The sequence below is a fragment of the Zootoca vivipara genome, chromosome 2 (assembly GCF_963506605.1).
Source record: "Zootoca vivipara chromosome 2, rZooViv1.1, whole genome shotgun sequence".
Classification (NCBI taxonomy): Eukaryota; Metazoa; Chordata; class Lepidosauria; order Squamata; family Lacertidae; genus Zootoca; species Zootoca vivipara.
This window is the reverse complement of record NC_083277.1, coordinates 96,798,404-96,822,104: the sequence shown is the minus strand read 5'-3', so window position 1 is coordinate 96,822,104 and position 23,701 is coordinate 96,798,404. Positions and strand designations below refer to the sequence as shown.

The 23,701-nt window shown below is 44.9% G+C and overlaps 1 protein-coding gene across 1 annotated transcript in view; it reads right to left on the bottom strand.

The window, feature by feature from the left end:
* The window catches only part of LOC118079699 (E3 ubiquitin-protein ligase RNF213-like), a 105,111-nt gene that overhangs the window by 58,671 nt on the left and 22,739 nt on the right, over window positions 1-23,701 (bottom strand). Inside the window, exons 12-20 of the mRNA XM_060271058.1 lie at window positions 14,990-15,112; window positions 13,962-14,130; window positions 11,668-11,841; window positions 10,261-10,419; window positions 5,709-6,298; window positions 3,688-3,853; window positions 3,300-3,517; window positions 1,860-2,000; window positions 960-1,121 (exon numbers count right to left, since the gene is read on the bottom strand). Coding sequence (XP_060127041.1) covers window positions 960-1,121; window positions 1,860-2,000; window positions 3,300-3,517; window positions 3,688-3,853; window positions 5,709-6,298; window positions 10,261-10,419; window positions 11,668-11,841; window positions 13,962-14,130; window positions 14,990-15,112 — 1,902 coding nt within the window. The remainder of the gene's footprint in view (window positions 1-959; window positions 1,122-1,859; window positions 2,001-3,299; window positions 3,518-3,687; window positions 3,854-5,708; window positions 6,299-10,260; window positions 10,420-11,667; window positions 11,842-13,961; window positions 14,131-14,989; window positions 15,113-23,701) is intronic.

Here is a 23,701-nt window from a genome sequence, read left to right as displayed (position 1 = left end):
TACACCACACTGGCTCTCATGGATATCATGATAATAAAACTATACCACTATCAATCAGAAAACAAAATAAAAAAATTCCTTCAGTAGCACCTTAAAGACCAACTAAGTTTTTATTTTGGTATGAGCTTTCGTGTGCATGCACACTTCGTCAGATACACTGAAACAGAATCAACCAGACCCTTATATATATTCAGAGGGTGGGGGGGTGGGAATGGGTGATGGGCTGTTAGGAGTGGTAACCTGTTGATGGCTGTTAACGACTGCTGATGACTGCAATAGGTCCTGCCCGGGGGGGGGGAGCAAGGCACAAAAGAAAGCTAGATCATGCATAATGAGGCACAAAAGAAAGCTAGATCATGCATAATGAGATAAGAATCCGATATCTCTGTTCATCCCAGGTGGCTCAAGCTTAAAACCACGGAGCCACCTGGGATGAACAGAGATATCGGATTCTTATCTCATTATGCATGATCTAGCTTTCTTTTGTGCCTTGCTTTCCCCCCCCCCCCGGGCAGGACCTATTGCAGTCATCAGCAGTCGTTAACAGCCATCAACAGGTTTACCACTCCTAACAGCACATCACCCATTCCCCCCCCACCCTCTGAATATATATAAGGGTCTGGTTGATTCTGTTTCAGTGTATCTGACGAAGTGTGCATGCACACGAAAGCTCATACCAAAATAAAAACTTAGTTGGTCTTTAAGGTGCTACTGAAGGATTTTTTTTATTTTGTTTCAACTCAGACCAACACGGCTACCTACCTGTAATCAGAAAACAAACCACTATGATAGCTTCAAATTACATTTTGGGAACTCTTGAGCACATTACAGTATTTCCTATTAATTTCTAAATATGCAGTCAAGAAATGTGGTGTGGCTGGAAGTGAAATACTATCACTCTGTCCTTCCCACCACACCCCTCTCAAGATACACATAGGAAATTGTGATGGAAAACTGACCTCAGAAAACTTCTCCACTTCTGTACTTTGTTCTATCTTTCCTGACATCAGCATCAGCTTATTCATCAGTTCTTGGAGCTCTTCCAGGGAGTATTGCCGTATCTCTTCTTGGCCACCGTGGCTTTGTGAGACGGTCAGGCACAGGACGGTGTCCAGAGAAACCTTCCAACAAATGATAATGACTCCAAATAAATTTGATCTTTGATTTGCTTCCATATACAAGGAAAGCCCCTCTGGCTATGCCTAACTAGGGCAACTGAATGGCAGCAGTAAACAGAAGCATCAGCTACACCCAGAAACTATTATGATGGAAAGCTCCAAGGTCCTTGGAAACACTGATAAAGCAAATGGCGGCATTAGAAAGCAGTCATTATTTGCTGTTACATGTAAATACTGGAAGGAGGCTGCAGTGGTTAGTTGATTACTGGCATCCCCCTAATTATATGGCAGATCTATTCTTGACCACTGCGCAAATATACAGAGTTAAACAACTGTATAATTTTTTGTAGAATCTGAGAGCAGTCCTGTTTCAAGAAGCTTTTAATGTTTGGTGTCCCCCCCCCTTTATTTGTATTTTTGTTGGAAGCCACCCAAGGTGGCAGGGGTAACCCAGCCAGGTGGGTTTGGTAAAATAAATAAAGTTATTGAATGTACATAAAACCAGAACTGCTACTTGAGAAGTCCTGTTCCCGCTTCCCTCTCAAACAGAAAGGAAAGTCAGTATTAATATTGTTTAGAATACCAGCACTCACTTTTTTATATGAATACTATCCTTTGCTAGCTCTTTCAATTTACAGCTGGTTGTTTGTTTGATATTAAGAAGATAGCTAAAAAAATATGAGCAGAAGGGCTACAAAATCTTGAACAGCATGCATCATACCCTTTCAAACAATGTCTCACCTTCTGGCCTTCCTCTGGTGCCCTAATTTGGTAGATTCCGTTGCTATTGATTGTTGTTGCCAGTGATAAAGATGACTGCTCCACAGAGCCATGAGTCTCTTTTATGTCTTTCAACCACTTCAGGTATCTTGCAGAATCACACTGTGTACCGGTATGTAAGGAGAATAAATACACTAGATTTGTCTCACTACCCCCACACTGTTATTCCAGTTCAACAGAGAGAGTGAAACTAGGCAATATGACAAAGCTGGAGAAAAATATTTATTATTAATTATATTTCTAGTTGCTTTTACCCCCACAGAAATGGCTCAGTGCTACTTACAAAACATATAATGCATTGCAGTAATCTAAGTGAATGTTAGCATAGAATAAACGTCAGAAGACGGGCTAACCCTATCTGAATGGGGCATTTCTGGGCCACCAGCCAAAGCTGGTGGGAGGTACATTGCACCACCTAGGCCACTTCAGCCTCATGATAATAAGGGATCCAGAAGTACTGTAAAGTTACACACCTGTTCCTTCAAAGGGAGTGCAATCTCATACAGATGCGGACAAACCCCACACTTCCATTCTAGGCAATCACTAACAGCACCTTATCTGGATTAAGTGCCAGTTTATTGGCTCTCATCCAGTCCATTACCAAGGCAAGACTTTAGTCTAGCACATCTGCTGCTACTCTTGCCAAGGTAAATGAGAGAACAGAGCTGCATATCATCAGCATATTGCTGGTAACACACTTCAAAACTCTAGGTGACCCCACTCAGCAGTTTCATGTAGTTAAACAGCACAGGGATAAAATCAAACACTGCACACTGAAGGCTTTATGGGGATGGAGCCACCACAAAGCAGTGCAGCTAACCCCCAACTCAAGACAGCTGCTCCAGAAGACCATGGTTGATGGTACTGAAATAGGAAGTCCCGTTGTCTGAGTATAATACAGCTTGCGTTGCACAAAATATTTCATTAAATACATGTAACATGCTGTTGCTTCCATAAATTGTGTATGAGTTGCACTGCACGTGACAGAAGGGAGCATCCACTGCTGGGTAGCCTTTAGATAAAAGTACAGTGGTACCTCGGGTTAAGAACTTAATTCACTCTGGAGGCCTGTTCTTAATCTGAGGTACCACTTTAGCTAATGGGGCCTCCCACTGTCACCACGCCGTTGCTGCGCAATTTCTGTTCTCATCCTGAAGCAAAGTTCTTAACCCGAGGTACTATTTCTGGGTTAGTGGCGTCTGTAACCTGAAGTCCACTGTAGTTAAAAGGCAGATATGCCCAGTAGCTGCAACTCTTCACTTGAGCCAATAATTTTATGCAACATACTGTAGTAGTACATCAGCAGAAATGCACATCAGGCATGAAGCAAAGTTAACCTCTCTATCAGGCACAGAGCTGCCTAAGAGCAGGTACAAGCTAAGGTAGTGCTAAAGAAATTACCAGTTTTTCAGGGAGTTTAGGATCACTTTCCAGGGCTTTCCACAGTTTTTCCAAACACACCAGAAATTCCTCAAACCCTGACTCCTGTTTCAATTCATACAACAGAGAAGAGTAGCCAAGCACAGCATCATGGAAACAGGCCACACGATCCACATCCATGTCATTTTCTCCTGCAGAGATCGAGGCCAGGTCCACAAATACCTTTAGCTCATTTATATCTAGGGGAAACAAACAATGCACTTTCAGGGCTGAACCAGATGCACAGTTAAAAGAGATAGATAGATAGATAGATAGATAGATAGATAGATAGATAGATAGATAGATATCACTCCCAGGTTTTTTTATGACCTTCAGCAAAAAAAAAAGAACAGACATGTATCTGTTTTACCTTTTATAACCTTTTTGACCCAGCTGACAAACTCCCTCCTCCATGCAAGTTCTTCAAGGCACCTACGACGTGGTTCAGTGATGTCTTGCAGCACTTTCATAGCATGTATCAATGAAGCACTTATGGAGGACAGCTTTTCTCTCTCGAAGGACTGGAGTTCATCTTCCTAAAAACCAATTATATGAACAATGACAGAATTACACATATGTCATTCTGCAATTAGCTGCATTGCTAAACAAACAAACAAACCTGAACTACCCATAAGTCAGTCCTGCTCCCAAAAGAAACTGCATGCTAACCTTTATTGATATTCCTTCTTCTACTATGCTGTGAAAACTGGATACTTTCTCTCTCTGTTTGTATGCTTTAAATGTGCTTTGAATCTGCTTTAAATGTATGGTGTGAACCCGCCCTGGCTATAGGATAGTTTGTTTTACTAACCATATGAATTTACAAATGGCCATCATAAACAATCATTTGCATCTGTGCACTTACCTCTTGCTTTCACAGGCTATAACATCTGTCATGCCTCTGACACATTAGCATTATTGTATGCATTAGCACACATCTGACACACAGGTCTGAGGGAGTGGGAGGTTTGCATTATGATCCCTGCCTAATCCATCAGGCATTCTCCTCTGTTTACATGTTCACACAGTAAGATTGGCTAGTGATTTATGGGCATATTTACTTCCATACAAGTGAGAACTGTTGGTGAATCACATAGAGCTGTATGCTTGGAAAACAATTTCAAGAGTCTAGGTCTATTGTACAGCTGGCAGCTTCTATGATGAATAATAACTTCCAAAAGAATTACATCTGTATTATATTCAGATTTGCAGGGTAGTAATCATATCTAGTCTAAAGAATAATGATCAAGGAACTCAAAATATCTGAAGTGCTTAACAGACCCACTGTATACCTTACCATGCAAACTGAGCCTGTGATAATAATGCCTATCCATCACAAAACAGCAGTGCCCCTACCTCGGACAAAACACAGGAAAACACACTATGAACTTCACACCCATTCCACCTTCTTCAAGAGTACATTCAGTTTACCCACTCAACCCATTGGGTGGGAAAGACCTTTGAAGGTTTGGCCCAGCTCTACTAAGAAGTGCACCACTGAAATTTTAGAAGCCCTCTAGAGACACGGGTGAATTCTGAATGCACTGTAGAATAGCCAGATGCAAGAGAGAACTGATTTTCTAGAAATAAAAGGATAGTCCAAGGGTGGCACTGCCTCAAAGACATCTTCCTGGGTGTCTCATGCAAGTGGTTTGCAAGGCCACCAAAGGAATAAAATGGGTAGAACAAAGGATGGGGTTGCTCCCCCCCTACTGTAGGTTTAAAGGTAAAGGTAAAGGCACCCCTGACCATTAGGTCCAGTTGCGGACAACTCTGGGGCTGCGGCGCTCATCTCACTCTATAGGCCGAGGGAGCTGGCGTTTGTCCACAGACAGCTTCCAGGTCATGTGGCCAGCATGACAAAGCCGCTTCTGGAGAACCAGAGCAGTGCACGGAAACGGCGTTTACCTTCCCGCCGGAGCAGTAACTATTCATCTACTTGCACTTTGACGTGCTTTCGAACTGCTAGGTGGGCAGGAGCAGGGACCAAACAACGGGAACTCACCCCATCGTGGGGATTTGAACCACCGACCTTCTGATTGGCAAGCACTAGGCTCAGTGGCTTAGACCACAGTGCCGACCCGCGTTTAAACACACACAAACCTCCCTCCAGACAAGCAAGACATAATCACAGTTAAAGACACATTCCAGCCAAAGCACTTGAGAAGGGTGCAGAGTAGGGTCTGGAGAAGAGGTGTGCTATGTCTTGAGGCTCCCCGCTCCATTTTTCATAGTTGTGTAAAAGAAGGAATTTCAACAGGGATAGCTTTTCATGCTGAAATTCCCTTTTCTGCACAATTTAAGGTGAAGAAGGCATATTATTTTTTGTACCTGAACACCCAGCCTTCATGGCAGCCTTTTGGGTGGTGGGGTTTAAAGGGATATACTTACAAATTTCAGTAATAGTTGCAGGTCGCTGAAGTCACCAGAGAGGTTTAAACCTTCCCTGACCTTGTCAATAACTTTAACACAGCCCAAAGCCAAATGTAATTTATGATACTGCTGGATCTGCTCAACTCGTTGCTCTACCCATTTCCCACTGTCTTGAGGCTGAAGGCGGCATATAATCTGAAAATCCTTTTTCAGTCCATCATAATGGTTTGTAAAATTCTTGAAGAGAAGGTCCACTTCAGCAAATGTGAGCTCTTCAGATTTCAGGCATTCATAGAGTCTGAAGAATTCATTGTAACAAGATTTAAATAAAAAATCAGGATTCAAAATGTCAATGCTCTCCTCTTTGCTCAAATCCTCAGTACTGCTTGCCAGCTTTTCGGCTGCCCACTCCCAGCAGTACTGGAAGATGTTGCTTTCTTTAAAGTTATTCAGAGTTTCAGTCATCTTCTTTTGGGCTGGACTCAGGTGGTAATGTGTCTCTATTTTATCATCACTCTGCAAAACTGAATGCCTCACATTCACAACATCATGCAATGCTTTTGAGGACAGGTTTTCACGGTGCTTCTGTTCCATTTCAGCAATATCCACTGAAAAGTAAAGAGAAACTCTGAAGAAACACTCCAAGTTTAACATCTTTCTTTTGCTGGGCAATGAACTATATTAGCATCAAATACATATATTGGTAGTTTGCTAAAAAAATAGTTAAACATTTTCCATTCCCCTTCCATCTAGCTTACTGTTCCCTAGCAGGTAACAAATTAAATAGCAAATGAGGCATTAGCACATTAGAAACTATTTTGAATCCATTTGCCCTATATTTAGTTTCACTAGCCAACTATTAATTTAAACTGAAGGAATGCTTCACTAGAGGAACACAAATTTTATTTCCCATTCCTTTCCTTAATTAAAGCCACAAATATTACTCAAGCAAGTTTCACATTTTCTGTAATGTTACTAGGGTGTCCAGGTGTAAAAGAGGACAAAGCTTCTGCATCTTTAATACTTGCATAGAAGACAAATCCTCATTCAGCTGCAAAAATCCATAACTGACCTTGGGCCGGTTACTAACTTCTCAGCCTTACCTACTTTTCAGTGTTTGGTTGTTGTAAGGATAAAATGAAGAGTGAAGTGGATATGAGAAGGAGAGCCTTTTATGTTGATCTGAACTGCTTGAAGGAAGTGTGGGATGACAACACAATAAATTAAATAAAAATAAGTCACTGAATGAGATTTGGGGAGGGTGTTTGTGCAGGAAAATTAAAAAACGCTCTAGCTTTTCTGCAGATGCTGAATATATATTCCCGCCTACAATCAGATAAAAAACCCGGGGACTGAGTTTAGGATGGAGCTGTGTTGTATCCATGAGGAAATTCGGTGCAGGGGGTAATAACCAACACACTTGTTTATCAGGTGATTGAGAAAAAGATGGGGGAAGTAAAACTAATCTTATATATACTTAAGCACTATTCAGGCATCATTGGCCTAGAAACTCCACCCAGTGATTATATCCTAGACAAAACACAGTCATTGGGTCTAGCTTTTATGTTAACAGTGCAGAACTCATATGCAACTTGCAATAAAAGGCAACACTTTATCATGTGAGTTTCACTGCAACTACCTGTTACACAGCTCAATTTGGAAGCAAATATGTGTGCATAGTGAAAGTCATTACCCTAGAAATTGTAGAATGGAATGGAAGCAAACTTATGTCAAGAAAACTCTGACTTATGGTCAAACAGACCTGTACGTCTACTTTATTTTTATTTTATTTTTAAAGAATTTTATTGATTTTTACAGTTTAATACAATCATCATTAAAAAAAGAAAAATCTCAATCTCCCCCCACCCCTTGACTTCCCTCAACTTCCCCTTCTGGTTCTTTAAATATTTGTTACTTCTGCTTAATTTGTTTTTCCTTATTTTGTAGCCTTTTAGATAAATGCTCTTATGTTCTTAACATATCTATACCAAGTTATCTTTCATGTTTTACACTTAATTTCTAAATTGTTATTTCTTAACTTTTAGTCGTTTTCTTAATTGTAAGTGTTTACTCAAACCCTGCTAGTGAGTCCATTTCTTTACAATATTTTTGTAAGTACAACATAAACGTTTATGCTGTATGTCTACTTTAAAGGCAGAGAAGTGCTCGGCAAAGTGTAAATTGAATTAAGATCATGTTGAAGAAGATACACGACTCATTGCTCTGAGGAACTTTTCATGAAACAAAAATATGTCACTCCCCAGAAACAATTAATTTAAAATAAAACACCTGTAGTCCCTGTCACAGTACAGAATTGAATTTTAATAATAAAGGGTGGGGCAAGATAAAAGAGCGAATCAGATGAAAGGAAAGTTTGGAGGTGTACAAGGATCAGAAAGAGATTAACAATAAATCATGTGGCAGCCTCTCAGTGTCTTCATTTTGCTTTTTAGCCAAACTAAGAGTTTGGTTCTCAATCACAGGTTCTATAAAAATTTCTTTCCCTTCCCGGGCTTGTGTAGCTTGAACTTCCCTATCTAAAAGTCTCTTGCTCAAGCAAAACTTTTCAGGGCTTTCAGGTGTTTGAGGTTTGGCTGCCTCAAAACAATTTAACAACTCAGAATCTTCTTGTTGTTTCTGAGCAAAGCTAGGTTTTTGTTTTCTTATAATAGGAACCAACAGTTTACAGTCTAAATGATACTGATACTCAGTGGCAGAAGGATCTGTGGCCTGTAAGCAAAGTCCAAAATAGCTGCAATATTACTCAAGTGCCAGCTGAGAAAGCAGAGTATGTGATCAGGAAGTCTATTAGTTCCAAAGAAACCAAAAAGACCAAACCCATAGTTTTTAAGGAAACTACTGAAGAACCTAACTTAGTTAATACAGAAGGAAATGACCAAATTAGTGCCAAAAAGAGAAAGCTGACTGTGCATTGTGGGTCAGTTAAGTGCAATAAAATATCTGTTGCAGCTGAAGTAAAAGTAACAGAATTAGAGATCTCAAAAAGTGAGAAGTTGTCAGAACAACCTAGGGAAGATATTGAGAAATCAGATGATACAGCTATCCCTAAAATGGTTAGAAGAGGGAGGAAGCGAAAGGCAGCGCCTGTCAATCCAAAGACAAGTCTTAACCGAGGAAAGCCAGCTGCGTCTGCAGCAAAGATTCCAAGGCCCAGAGGCAGACTAAAAGTATGCCCACCTGAGAGGAATGCTATTCGCAAGGGAGACAAGAGTGAAAGAGAGGTCGGTTGCGAGCGTCCACGAGCTTACGTCAGAAAAGAAAACCCAGTTGACACCCACAGAAAGTCGTCTCATAGATCGAGTGCGTCGTCAACGTTTGGATCCGACAAGAGCGACAGCGGTACCTCTGATATCCAAAAATTGGACTGACAATCTACCCAGGAGACCAGAGGAAGAAGACCAAGTGGACATTTTAAAAACAAAAAAAAGTTGTTTTATGCATTTAGAGGTGGTATGTACCGTATATGTGTATATTTGGATGGGAGGAGGTAAGGGTAAAAGTATAAATGTTGTATTTTGAACTATTGTTGTTTGAACAGGAGAGTAACTGTGAGAAGTTAACCCTCCTGTTTCAAACTTATTAAGGGGGGAGGTATGTGGCGTTTCACCTCTAGAGGGCCTAGAAGGGGTTAAGTTACCAGGGAGGGAGACGGCCAATGGGAGCTCTCCAGCCAGAAGCAGGGTGTATATAGGGAGAAGCAGGCAGGCAGGAGGGAGATGAGAGGCAGATGAGAGAGAGATGAGAGAGAGATGAGAGGAGTTGGTGGATTTTGCAGAGAGAGAGCTGGTTTAATATATTGAGGTGGAGAATAGGTGGTGATTTTTGTCAGACAGGATACAGATTATTTACCGATGTTTATTTAGTTGACTTTAGCGGTAATAGGCCGGTAATTTATAATTAGAGGTAATAGGCCGGTATAGGAACCATCAGAAATTTGGAACAACCTAAGATTTGTACTGCAACCAATAAGCTTGTGAACACAATAAAGCAACTTTGTTTTATTAAAAAAAAAAAGGATCAGAAAGAGATTGCACTCAAATGCTGTAGTTCAGGCATGTCCAACCAGTCGATCACAGGGTCACCCTGGTCAATCATTGGACCCTCTTCAATCCCCTTGCCCCCCCCCCAAAAAAAGCACAACAACTTTGGGGTAGATCACTGCCCATTTTTTTACACAAAATTCTTTAATTGCATTTTATGCTTTTTTTTCTTTATTATTTGGTGGGAGTAGAGTCCCAAAACCCATAATGGAGGATTGGAGAAGCCTTCCCTGGTTGCATGTGTGTCTTTTATATATGTTTGAGATGTTATCGTATATATGTGTATGTTTGTGGCACACACACACTTTCAAAGTATTTTCAAGATTTTAAGATGTACTGGGCTAAGTATGTAAAAGAAATGAATGGCCTTGGCATTTGATGTAACAATTTTGCTCACTTATTGGAAACTTCAGCTGCCTTTTTATTCCTTAGTCTTGCATTACTTTCATTCCCAACATTAGGAGCAAATATGTGCAAAAGAAAATCACACATATATTAGAAACCATTACCTTTTACAATGTATTCCACCTTCCGAAACATGCTCAAAAATAATTCCAACTGTTTTTGTTCCTCTTTGACAGATGTTAGTTCTTGCAGCCTCAACTGAAGTACTTCTTCTAGTTTCAGTTTTTGCTTTGGTTTCTCCATGGATGAGAGAGATTTATTCACTGAAATCAGAATTATTATTTACAATAAGCACTACAAAATCCTGCCCTCCTAATGGTGCAGAAGCAAATCCCTGCTTGACTCAAAAAAGGAATTCCCGCCTTGAGCACTGAAACTTCTCATGAGAGGATGTCCAATGGAGCGTTTGAAGGCATCTGATGTTGTTTATAATGACTAGCTTCCTGGTAGGGCAGCATAAGCCAGAGCAATGGGTGTGGTGCGTGAGGATGAACAGAACATTCCATCTCTCCTCAATCAGCGCACTCCATTTCTGTGCTGGCTGTGCAGGAGAGAACCACAACCACAGCTGTATAGTGAGCATGGAAACATTGGATGTTGGCAGAAGAGGGGAGCATGTCAGCACAACCCATAACTAGGCTAGATACCAAGGAAGAGGATATTTCTGCTCTATGACATACATAATGGGAAACACACTAGTTTGAAGTGATCTGCCTCTCTGTGTCAAGCACATCCCACACGTAAAGCTTTTGCGGGAAACTTCTGCGGTTGGGGCAGGAAGGTTTAAAAGGTTTGGCTGTTTGGAAGGTGCCAGAGTGCCTGGTTGACATCAGGTCAGATCAGTGCCTTAGAAGGCTTTCCTTCTCTTGGTTAGCATAAATTGGAGGATGCTTCTCCTTTATGCCAAACAACAGAAGAAAAGCTACACTACTAAGCAAGGGATGCTAGCAATAATAACTGTGGGGTGGTAATGTTTTCATTTGTTACTATGTTATGTATTGTAAACTGTCCTGTGACCCTCGGATGAAGGGCAGTATGGAAATTTAATAACTTATTTATTTAATAATAATAAAATAATAGTAGGGGCAGCATGACTGCTCTTCTCTTTTTCTGCTCTTCAGAATGGAAAAAGGCACTTTCATGCTCAACAGCAGAAGTAAACCCTTCCAGTGTGCAGGTCCAGCTAGCTGTAAGCCAGGTGGATCTGAACTTTCCAAGCCTCCTGCCTCGGAAGAGAGAGGTGAAAGTACTGTAAATGTGAGCCCAACTGAAGCTAAGGGGTGTTCTTCCTACCTTAATTAGCTAGCACTTTTAACAGGTCTGTTTAACTAATTGAGCACCCCTGGCTAAATGCTCATGAAATCCTTTCTCATTTTCTGCCTTTGTCTCTCACTTGGATTCACTATTTCTGATGCAAGCCATTAAGACAGCATAAAAAACATGCGATATCTTTTTTAAAACCTATTAATTTATTTATATTTTACACATGAGGGGATAAAAAACTCACTTACTTAATTCCCAAATGATCACAAATTGTTCCTTGCACTTTATAATTAATTCCAAATGTCTAATTAAGATCTGGCCTGTCATGAGATTGCCATAAATTTCTTTATGTACGGACTCAGTAATCTTCATTAATGCCTTGGCATCATCAGTAAGTTGGCTCAGGAAGTCCCCACTTCCTCCTGTGAGATTGGTCAGAATTAAAAAACAAGCAAATAAACAGTTTTCATTCTTGTGCTATAAACCAGTACATACTTAGCAACTAAATCGAAGGTCCCTTTTAAGTATTGAAACATTTTACTTAGATATAATGGTGATACCTAGTTTTTTTTAAAAAAACAACAACAACCACACACAAAAGAATTGTAACAACCTGGAAGAAATCAATACCTTCCTCTACTTACAAAAACTGTCAGTGAAAACAAACCAAATCATTAAAAAAAACACAAACCCCTCCACGAGTGGCCTGGAGGCTGGCAACATGAGAACAGACCTTTTCTATGGTGGTTCCCCATTTCTCAAATGCTCTCCTCAGGGAGGCTCACCTGGCACCTTTGTTACATATCTTTAGGTGTTGGGCAGATGCTTTCCTCTATAACCAGGCCTTTGGCCTTTAACTATCTGTGGCCTTTTCAAAGTGGGTGGGATGTTTTAATGTATTTCTCTTTCTTCTTGGTTTTAATATATCTATGTGGGGTTTACTGTCTATCTGTTTGGTTGTTAGGTCACTTCGAGTTGCGCTGGGCAAGATAAAGGGAGTAACAAATATAATAAATAAAATAAAACATAACCTAGACAGAGCAATACACCAATTTTCTTAAGTGATACTCCTTTTCCACAATGTCAAGCTCACTTCCATTTTATTCACAGGAGTTTTTAATCTCACTTGCCATGGTATCCCTGGGGACTGCTTAGCCATTCCTCAGTGAGCCTGAGGATTTCCTCTCCAACATGGTCCTCACTCCATATCTATACAGTATACAGTGGTACCTCGCTAGACAAATGCCGTGCTAGACTAATTTTTCGCTAGACGAATGCGTTTTGTGATCGGAGGTTGCCTCGCAAGACAAATTCATTTTGCGAAAAATTCATCTTGCAAATCGCGGTTTCCTATAGGAATGCATTGAAATTTAATTAATGCGTTCCTATGGGCAAAAAAATACATTTCAATGCATTCCTATGGGAAACCGCGATTCGCAAGATGAATTTTTCGCAAAACGAATTGACTCATGGAACGAATTAAATTCGTCTTGCGAGGCACCACTGTATATATAAATGTAAAAGGTCCATGTTGGTGTGTGACAACTTTTCTCTGAAACTGCTTGACCGATTGCGTTGAAATTTTGACACAAGTTCACATGTGAATGTGCGAGTGTCCACATACCATTTGCGTAGACAGATGTCACACCTGCGCCACGTAAACCCCCCAAAAAAACTATGTTCCAGAACTCACAACTCACCCTAAAGTGCATGCTGGGAGCACTGGAGATGCTGCAAAACAGCGCCCTCTAGCGACAGCTACACTGGTACTGCAGCTAGGAAAGCTTCCCTCTCCACAGCATCTTGGCTCAGCTTCGCAGACTGGGCCAAGGGGCCGGGATAGGTCATGGTTCAGGACAGGGTGGGGCCAATCACAGGGATGAGCCGGGGGGCGGGATAGGTCACGGGTCAGGACAGGGTGGGGGGAGTCACAGGGATGAGCTGGGGGGGGGGGAAGAGGGGGCAGAATAGGTCATGGACCGGAACAGGATGAGGGCAGTCACAGGGATGACCCACAGCAATGTGTGGCCAGGCCAGCTAGTATACATATAAAATACTGTACTCTATTTGCCAGGTGCAAACTGAGCCAAACAAAACCTACCTCCCCACCCCTCCTTCAGCTCCAAGCTGAAGAGGGACAGTGGAAACACACAGGCTGGTAGGCGAAGACATAAGCAGACACACTTCTGCCTCCCCTCACAGGTTCTCCCTGTGTCCAGAATGCAGGAGGGAGGCAGGGGTGTGTGTACAGCTCAGAATGCCACAGAGGCAGAGCAAACAGACATGGCTCTGGCTCCTGTCACCAGCTCTAAACTGGAAATGGGAAGTGGAGGCACATTGGCTTTCCTCTGCTCCCAAAAGTGACCAGATTGCCTGATTTGCATGTCTTTGGCTCCAAGCTAGAGGAAGGGAAAGATGCAGGGCAACTGTAAGGTTATTTGGCTCTGTTTTGATAATGTGCTTTCCTCCATTGGGTACTACTAAAATATTTTTCCTGCTGTACATAGAACATCCTTCCCAATTATGTGCTACATGTGAATACCTTTGAAGGTGAAAAGATGCTGGATGCCTGGCCAAACAAGGAGATGATGCAAAACACCTTCCAGGTCACTCAGAGGTTTTCCTTCTTTATCAATTGGCCATGATTTTGTGATGACAGCAGATACAAGCTTGCTCAAGTTGTAAGAGGCCATCAGATGAATGAGATCACTCTTTTAAGACATAAAAATATGTAAAGAATTGAATGGCAATGAGTTCATCGTAATGCAAGCTCTCAAATTTGCCACATCATCTAAGCTAAGGGTAAGTGTTCATTTCTTTATGCAGCTCCATTCTTTCCAGCCTCACTGATTTCAGTGGAACTAATGCCCAAATGTCACGTTAAATCAATAGTTTCATGCTGCATGCTCAAAACAAAACAAAACATAGCAACCTGAGTGATTAGGTTCATGGTCATGGCAATGGAACGAATTTTTAATCCTTCCCTCTTTTGCTGCAGGTCTGACAAAAGTTGCCCCCACCAAAAACCTGTTATTATTAGTTGTTTAGCAATGGAAACTTGCCAATGGCTTCTTTGACAAATGCAAATGAAACTTTTGGGAAAGAAATTTTAATCTCACCCCACATTGCTTCCCTGTCACAACCCACAGGTTGGTGGGTGACGGTATCCAGCAGGGAGTCTACACCATATGTATAGTTGTCCCCATGCAATGATTTCCCAGAGTTCTGCATTGTGTGGGAAGACTACACAAATAGAAACAACTCCCTGTTCCTACTGGACATCCTCCAACTCATGGGGACCAGGGGCTTTTCAAAGCTAGCATGCTCATTCCCATTTCCCTCTCATAAGTTGACTGAACACAGCAGACAAAAGCTTGAGCAGGGCTACTCTTTGTCAGGAGAGTGTGTTCTGTAACCTCTATTTCAAGTGGCTGCTGCACCATAGAAATGAGAGTACCGGGTAGATCTAAGCCACAGTTAGCCTTAGAGAGAAAAATATTTATCATGGTTTGTATTCTAGACTGTGAAAGTACTAATCATGGTTTGGTGCAGTGACCAAACTGAACCTACCTTGTATTCTAAGTTAACAGCTTCTATGGCACAACTTTCAAAAGATTTGCCAATCAGAGGCTCATATTTTTCAAAATCTGAAAGGAAGCGGCAGTAGGCTTTAATCTGCTGAAGTGGAGGTACCTGTCAGGGAAGAATATAAAAAATAGTATCACTGATTCCAGATATTTGCATTGATCAGAAAGAGAAAACAAGGAATGGGAAGAAAGGTACTGCAAGAAAAGAAAAGAAAATCAATGTTATTCTTCTAGCATTTAAAAAATGTCTATGTACAAAAACAAGCATACTTCTGCCCCTTTATGTTACGAACCATGTATGGAATATATTTGATTTTACCCAACACTGCATATAATTCATGCAAGAAGGCATCCTCTTCCTCTCTTCTCCCCATGCACCTCCCAAAATATGCTCCAGAGGGTCCCCCAGCCTTCTGGAGCAGATTTTGAGGATTCATGGGGGATTGCAGGAGAGTTCCATTGTGCAAGCAGAAGTCTGCTCCAATAAAAGAACAGCAGCTTTGAATACAGTCCATTGTCTCTTGTGTTTAAAGACAAACTAGGGAGTAAATCTGAGAGACATATATACCCTAACGTATCTAACTAACTATCCATTCATTAATTAAATTTCTTTTTTAAAAAAGATAATTTTTATTAAATTTTCCAAATAAACAAAAAACAAAGAAAAAAAATTTCCCATTCCATCTTTTCATACATTCCATCTTAAATTCACCCTCTCCATTCCTTACGCTCTGCCAAGCTGTGACTTCCCTCCCTCCCGTCATTCAGCTTTATTTCTCACTCTTATCCCGCAGTTCCTTTTTACAAACATGGATAGCTTAAGTTTGTAGGATTTATTTCAGTCCCGCCAGTGTCCTTAAACTTCTACAGTTTTTCTCCAAATAGTCAATGAATTTACTCCATTCCTTCTGGAACTTTGTCTCTCCCTGGATTCAGATCCCACAGGTCAACTTTGCCAGTTCTGCATAGCCCATCATTTTCGTCTGCCACTCCTCAATCGTTGGTATCTCCTGTAATTTCCATTTTTGGGCTAATAAAGTCCTCGCTGCAGTTGTAGCATACATAAATAGTCTCTGATCTCCCTTTGTTATTTCCTCTCCCATTAGTCTCATTAATGAAATTTCTAACCTGTGCTTTATCATATAGCCACAAGACAAGTTACCATAATACAATATACAGTGATGAATTCAGTGTAGTGCTACGGCAATTGTTTATCAACTTGCCAGATGGAACAATTCCCTTTCCCCTCCCCCCGAGCACTGTTCGGGGGGGGGGTTAATTTCAGGTGGGGATGGAAGCCCTTGTCCTGGCTTCTGTTAACAGGATTTGTTAGTTGAATGCCACCCACAGTTATAAAAGCAGATGAAACAATTAACTATCATAAAGATGAGTAAAACTATACTAATCAGAACTTCAGGCATGAATATAAGATAGTGGCATACCTGCTCTGTCTAAAAGGAAAGATAAATATTCATTCTCTGTCTGAAGATGTATGCATATGACCTGCAGAGAGCTTTGAAGCTCTGACATAAATAAGCAGTTGTGTGGCAATGCCCGCGGTCTCCCCGGAAGAAATAAAGACACAGGACACAATGCTTAAGGTTAATGGGTCGAATAGGCCACAACTTTATTGATTACGGAAGAAGAGAGGTATTGGCATAGGCATTGGGATCTAACCGACTATATCTGACTCCAGCCCGCTCTGCTGGCAGTCTGTGAAGGGTTAACCACCGTTGGATGGGTCCTGCGATGCACATCAACTAGGTACCCATCCTGGGGCCCCCATTTCGGGGCGTGCCCTCAGGCCCTCACCTTCCACGGCTTCGGACTTGGCAACGCCCCTTGGACTCCTTAAGGGAGTACCCTTCCGCATTTTGGGGAGGTGCTGGCAACAACCTCCCCACCACATCTGGACCTTCAAGAGATATCCCAATGCCTACCGCCAATCGGGCCCGGAGAGGGCTCGCCGCCAATACCTCTACTTCCGCAACCAATACCTAATAGCAACCAGGACATCAGTAAGCCAAATGTCATTGCCAACATCTGAAAGGTGTACGCCATCAGTGTGGTAGAAGCGTTCCTCTCGGAAGGTTATAGCGGGGTGTGGTATCACGAATCCATTCAAGGCCAGGACCTTTTTGGCCACTGCCAGATCCAAAAACTTCCTTGCCTTGTTCACGGCGGCAGGAGAAGAACAATCGCGCCAAATGCGCCTCTCGAGCAGCGACGACCAACAGATGGTCACGGTTGGGCAAGCAGCCAACAGTTCGTCAAAGTCCCGAAATATATTCCACTTTAAATCTTGGCCTTTCCGATAAGCCAGATCGTTCTCGCCAAGTTGCACAACCATGATGTCGGGGGAACCACACGAAGCAATCTTAGCCATTACAGCCGGTAGGAATTCGGACCAGCGCATACCCCGTCTAGTAATCCAAGTGACTTTGAGACAGGGAGGCAGCCCAAGATTGGGACCGAGGTTCTGTCTGCAAGCACGTGCCCGAGCCCAATGCATTATGCTATGGCCCACCATCCAGATCTTTATAAGCCGTCCTGAAAGCGAAGTAAGGGAAACATAAGCGTTGCTGCCATGTGTAGTAGGAGGGCGCTACTTAGCGGGACGGAGGTATCCCTTGTATGCTTTGGACTTCCACCGGCCCATATCTTTAATCCTTTCTGCCGACAACCCCATGTGCACTGCCGTAGTGGCGGCCCCGATACGGAAGGAATGGGCTGCAAACTCAGAGGGGGGTAGTCCACAAGATGAAATTGCCCGGCGCATAACACGGGTGAACTGGTGGCGTGTTAAAGGGGAACCATTTTCATGAATCAAAAATGGGCCAGGCGAAGGGGGCCTTAGATGAAGGAAACGCCTGGTGTCCTTTACTGGGCAAGGACCAATGTGGCCCGTAGCGGGTAACCGCATTGAGGTGCCCTTCCCCTGCTGATCAGTCTTAGATTGGCGAATGCAAACCACCAATTCGGTGCTGGATAGAGACACGTCTGATAGTAAAATGCCCCTCCTGAATTTTTTGGATGGGCCCTCGCAAACCACTTCGCCCACCCTGAGGGCCCCGAAGAAGGCAATAGAGAAGGCTGCAGAGAACAGTCTCGCCTCATATTTGGACCAGCAAAGGTCCCTGAGAAGTTTATGAATTTTACTCAAGATATCAAAGGTTATTGGTTTACGACAATCCTGGCGCGGAGGCTGAAGCCTGCGCCAACCCTCTAGAGCCTTCCGGATTAGGAAATCTGCACAGGGGTCAAACGAATAGCTGGCCTTACTAAAGAAGGAAATAGCGGCGGTTTGAATTTGAAGGGTCCTAGGGGCCCTGCCCAATCGCCTTAGGTTTGCCAAATACATCAGGACCTCTTGCCTACTGGGGGGAAGGTTAGGACCAGCCCCCAGAATTTTCGACCTATAGTTACTGAAATCGGACCAAGCTTTCTTATAGGTGTTAAGAGTGGAGGGGGCTACCGACGCCAATACTCCCTCTAAGACATCTCGTTCCCAAGATTCCAAAGGTGTTCTGGGAAAGCCTCCGGCAACTCCTGAGCCTCTGGCGCTAGAGAGCGGAAGCGGTCCATCTGGAAACGAGATAAAGCGTCCGCAATATCGTTATTGACACCTGGTACGAATTTGGATGAAAAGTAAATGTTTGATTTTAAGCATAGAAGGACGAAGGCACGCAGCAAGGCCGTAACCCTAGACGATCGGGAGGATTGCCTGGAAAGGACGCCAACGACAGCCTGGTTATCAGTCCAAAAGCATACACGGTGGTTCTTGAACTCCTCCGCCCATAAGTGAACTGCTACGACAATGGGAAAAAATTCTAAAAAGGTTAGATCGCGGGTAATAGGCTTATTCTGCCACTCGGTTGGCCACCGTTGCGCACACCACCGGCCACGAAAATAAACGCCAAACCCGCGGGAGCCGGCGGCATCGGACTGTACCTGGAAATCGACCCGAAGCCTCAAATCATCTTGCCAAAGTGACACCCCGTTAAAATTCTCGAGAAATTCCAGCCAAACCTCCATGTCAGATTTTACCCCCTTGTTGAGGCGCACCCTATGGTGAGGTTTTTTGAGGCCTGCCGATAATCTGGCCAATCTGGCGCAGAATGGGCGCCCAGGAGATACAACCCGACAGGCAAAGTTAAGATGGCCCAGGAGTGACTGGATCTGCTTAAGGGTCACTTTCCTAAGGGGTATTAACTCTGAAATAGTCTGCTTTAAAGCTGCCAGCTTCTCTTTCGGTAGCCGTGAAGTCTGAGCTACAGTGTCCAGTTCGATTCCCAGGTAAGTTATAGTAGACACCGGTCCCTCCGTCTTTCCAGCGGCCAGGGGTACTCCTAAGTATTCAGTTAAGGCGGAAAAGGCTTCTAGAAGGTAAGCACAATCATTATTATTAGCCCCTCCACAAAAAAGGAAGTCATCCAGGTAGTGTGTGACACCCACTAAACCTGTTCTAAAACGAAGGGCCCAATCCAAGAAGGTACTGAAGGACTCAAATGCGGAACATGCCACGGAGCAGCCCATGGGCATGGCCTTGTCCACAAAGTACGACCCTTCAAATTTAAAACCCAGCCATTTGAAATCGTGAGGATGTACCGGCAGAAGGCGGAAGGCCGACTCGATATCACATTTGGCCATAAGGGCGCCCCTGCCAAACCGCCTAATAAGTTTGACTGCCTGATCGAAAGAGGCATACTTGACGGTGCACAGCTCCGGAGGGATACCATCATTGACCGAGAAACCCTTTGGGTGAGACAGGTTGTGAATGAGTCTAAATTCCCCGGGGTTCTTTTTTGGGACAATGCCTAACGGTGAAATATGCAAGTTTGGAATGGGTGGTGCGGCGAATGGGCCGGCGACCCTCCCTGCGGTAACCTCCTTAGATATCTTCTTCCTGGCGACCTCAGGCATTTCTGTTACAGATTTTTGATTAGGTGGTTCGCCCGACAGTGGGGGGATAGCAACAGGTATTCTGAAACCTGTAGAAAAGCCTTCCCATAGATATTTGGCTGCTGTGTTATTTGGGTAATGGTGAAGCAAAGATTTAAGGGGGTCTAGTTTAATCGGGGAGTAAGCCAAAGCCAAGGACCGATTAGTAGCGGTTACCCATTGTGCCCTGGCCGGCTGCTGAACCGCCCCTTGACCCCTGCTGAAAGTTACCCCGCTTCCCTCGAAAGGACTGCCTTCCTTTGAAACAGGCCGTGGCTGGGTGTGATCCCTGACATTTGTCACACTCATGGCTATATTTACAATACGTCCTGCCACAGGTGCCTTTGTTAAATTCCCAGCACACAAGGCGGCGGGTTGATTTTTTATATTCCGTCTTTGCAGATCGAAATGTGTCCGGTTGCCTCTTTTCGATGTATGGGCCCACGTGCTCGCCCCAGAAGTTTTGGTCCCTTAAGTCCCACCTGGTACTGGACAGCAAGGAGGCGTTCCTACGGAAGTCCTCGTCATAAAGTAGTGCGGGACCTTCCCCGGCTAGGGCGTAAGCTTTCCTGACATGGGCCATATAAGCCAGGAGGTGCATCGCCCTCTTTGGGTAGCAAGCCACAATGGTGCCCATATAAATTTGGAAACCATCCAACCAATTTTCGAAGGTCCGCTCGGCCCTAGGCTCCCGGTATTTACGCTTACCGTAACTACTCCTCTTTTCCCCTTTACCCTTTAATTTAGCTGGGGGGAGAAGAGTAAATATGTCCACATAGTCACCGTTAAGGATTCTGTTCCGCTTTTTGTTAGACAGGTGATTACCCAAAATGAAATCCGAAGACACGAATGTGGATTTCTTGATCTCTGGTACTAATGCGCCATCCCTCCATTCCAGTGTACCATTGAAGGTCTTACGGTGGGAATTTGCGCGCCTCTCATGCGCCCAAATGGGCAAGCCCACGAGTTCCTCACCCTCGCCCCAATAGCCCTCTAAGGTGAGATCTTCATCGTCCGAACTGGAAGAATTACCTGAGTCGTCATTGGGATCTGTGTGCTTGGTCTTCTTGGTTTTCTTCTTGCTGGTCGTCTGTGGTGCTTCCTTCCCCGCCCTGTCTGACTGCCCAGTGTTATTTCCTGAATCCGCAGGTTGCGCGTGCTCATGATTCTCGCCATCGGAGGTGGTGTTTGAAGACAGGCTCCTTGACCTAGATTGGGAACCCTGCGAAAGATTGCGCAAACAAGTAGGGGTACCAAGGGAAAACAAGGAAACAGGATTATTACTGCTAGGCGTGGATGGCCCGGTGCCCGCAGAGCCGGATGAGGTTGTAGGCGCAGTGGAAGCCGATTGGGATCTGGTTCCAATGCGGCCCGCCCCGGCTGTGGTACCGGAAGCAGAAGTACCGGGGCGCGCCTCGTCTTCTCTTGGCGTGTCTGCCACAAAATCCTGCGATTGCTCACCAGGGTGCTCGACGATCGAGGCCACCGGCCTTGATACCTGCTGAAAGAAGCTCTGAATACCAGAAAATAAGTTAGCCACGGCTTCCGGAGGGATGGAGATGGCATTGACCATAGGAGCACTGGGGGCAGTGTTAGCGTTGGTGGCACGCCTTTTGCTAGGCGCGGCTGCAGGCTGGGACTGTTTCCGCTTTGGAGCCATCGCACCTAGTCGGGGTGTGGACCAAATTAACAATGGGAGCGAAAGGAGTTACAACTTAAAGCCAGGGGCTGCCTGGAAAGCTACAACGATTGAAAAGGAACGGCTTGTAATGCGCAAGGCTAGAAAGTGCCCCCCAGGTGAAGCGCAGGGAACAGGAGCTCACCCTGTTGCAGGGACTCGAACCGCCGACCTCCTGATCAGAAAGCCCTGGGCTCTGCAGTTTAACCCACAGAGCCACCTGGGTCCAATAAAAAGAACCCCAATGAAGTGATCAATACAGCGAAAATTCCGTCTTAATGAACTGATATAGATGCAGCAAGGGGTATGACTCCTGAAAAAAGGCCCCCAGGGAAACTTAGACCAGTCAGGCAATTAGGAGACCTGAAGAATTAAGACACGTAATGCTGGTTCCTAAAAGAGTAATGGCAGCTTGTAAGTCACTTAGCTGCGTGGATACCTAAATTAAACCGCTTCACACGCACTAATGGAGTAACACAGGCGACTCCTATGCAGGTAAGGAAAGAACCAGTATGTCAACGAGAGCCTTTCTAACCAAATTGTTAAAACCGTATTATCTAGTTAACCAATAAAAAACCTTATTATGCGTCTTAAAAGTCCGAGTAAATACAGCTACACGGTCTAATGCACTAACTCAGGAGGAGCGGAAAGCCCTGCCCATACATGCAGCGTAGCGGCGTAACGCTGTGCAATTACCCAGGTGGACTAATTAAGCAACCAGTTCAACAATTTCAACAGCAGGTAAGAACAAATGCAGCAGGCTGAATAATTCCCTGATATGATGCAAGCAAACAACAAACCCCACAGTAGTGACAAATAGCGGCTGCCGATACGTAGAAGGCACGGGGCAACCCGGAAGAGCTCCGGAGCGATCTACCCAAGGGGCGGGGAGGGTAAAGTTGTGTGCGGGCCACCCCGGGATTGAGGCAATCCGTCCCTATTGCAAGCGGGTAAACAAGGGGGGGAGAATGAACGTGCTACGCGCTAAGCACCCACCCCCTAACGATTGCTTTGAGCGACACCGGTAGCCCCTCCACCCCTAGGCAAGCGGGCCAAGCAACTGTTGCTAGAGGCAACCCTTTCAAAAGTGGCCGCCCAGGAAGACCACGTGGCCGCGCTCAAAATGGCGATCGGGCCAGGCAACCACTGCAAATAGTGACCCACTCAAAATGGCCGCCTAATAGCGACCTGCACAAAATGGCCGCCGAGGAAGGGCACGTGGCCACACACAAGATGGCGGCCGCAGGTTAACTGCGCACCGTGCCGCTACAAAAGCACCCCCGGGACGTCCCCTGGGAAAGAAGGGCCCCAATACGTTACCGCGTTTTCTTCAACTTCCAAGCGCACTCCCTGCGCAACCAGGCTGGGCTGACCAAATGCCGAAAGGGAGCCGCAACACTGAAACGGCCGGTAGATGATAGCCGGGAGCTCGCAAGGGGGGTCCGGCTCGCTGGAGAGGCCTCGCAGCCTCGCGATGACCCGCGCAGGGGAACTATCCCCGTTGGAGCGGCGCACGGGCTCGCGGCGCAGCTCAGGAAGGCTCAATAATGCACAGGGTCTGGTCGAGGGATAAGCGGCGAAGCGGCGCGAAGCGAGCGCTGGAAAAATAAGCTCCTGGTGGCTGCGTGGCAGGGGGTTCCCGGCGCGGCTTGAGCGGCTGGAGGCGACGCGGCGAAGCGGCGCGAAGGGGGGGGGCCGCAGGACGAAGAAGCGGCGAAGCGGCGCGATGGTGAGCGCTGGAAAATTAGCTCCTGGTGGCAAGGGGTCCCCGGCGCAGCTTGAGCGGCTGGAGGCGACACGGCGAGGCGGCACAATGGAGGCCGCGGGGCAACACAGCTCCGGCGTGGGTAGGAAGACCGGAAGAGGCGACGCTTGCGCAGGCAGGGGGGACCCCCAGGCGGCCCGAGGCCGAGTGCCGGAGCCGGCCGCGCGCCCGAGCGGCCCGGCAAGGGTAGCCTCGCTGTGTTCCTCGGAGAACCTAGAAAGAAAATGTGGCGTTTAAAAACACCGTTGAGTGATTTCAGCTGAGCGGGTAGCCTGCAGCGATCCCTGCAGCGAACCAAGAAAAGGTGAGGA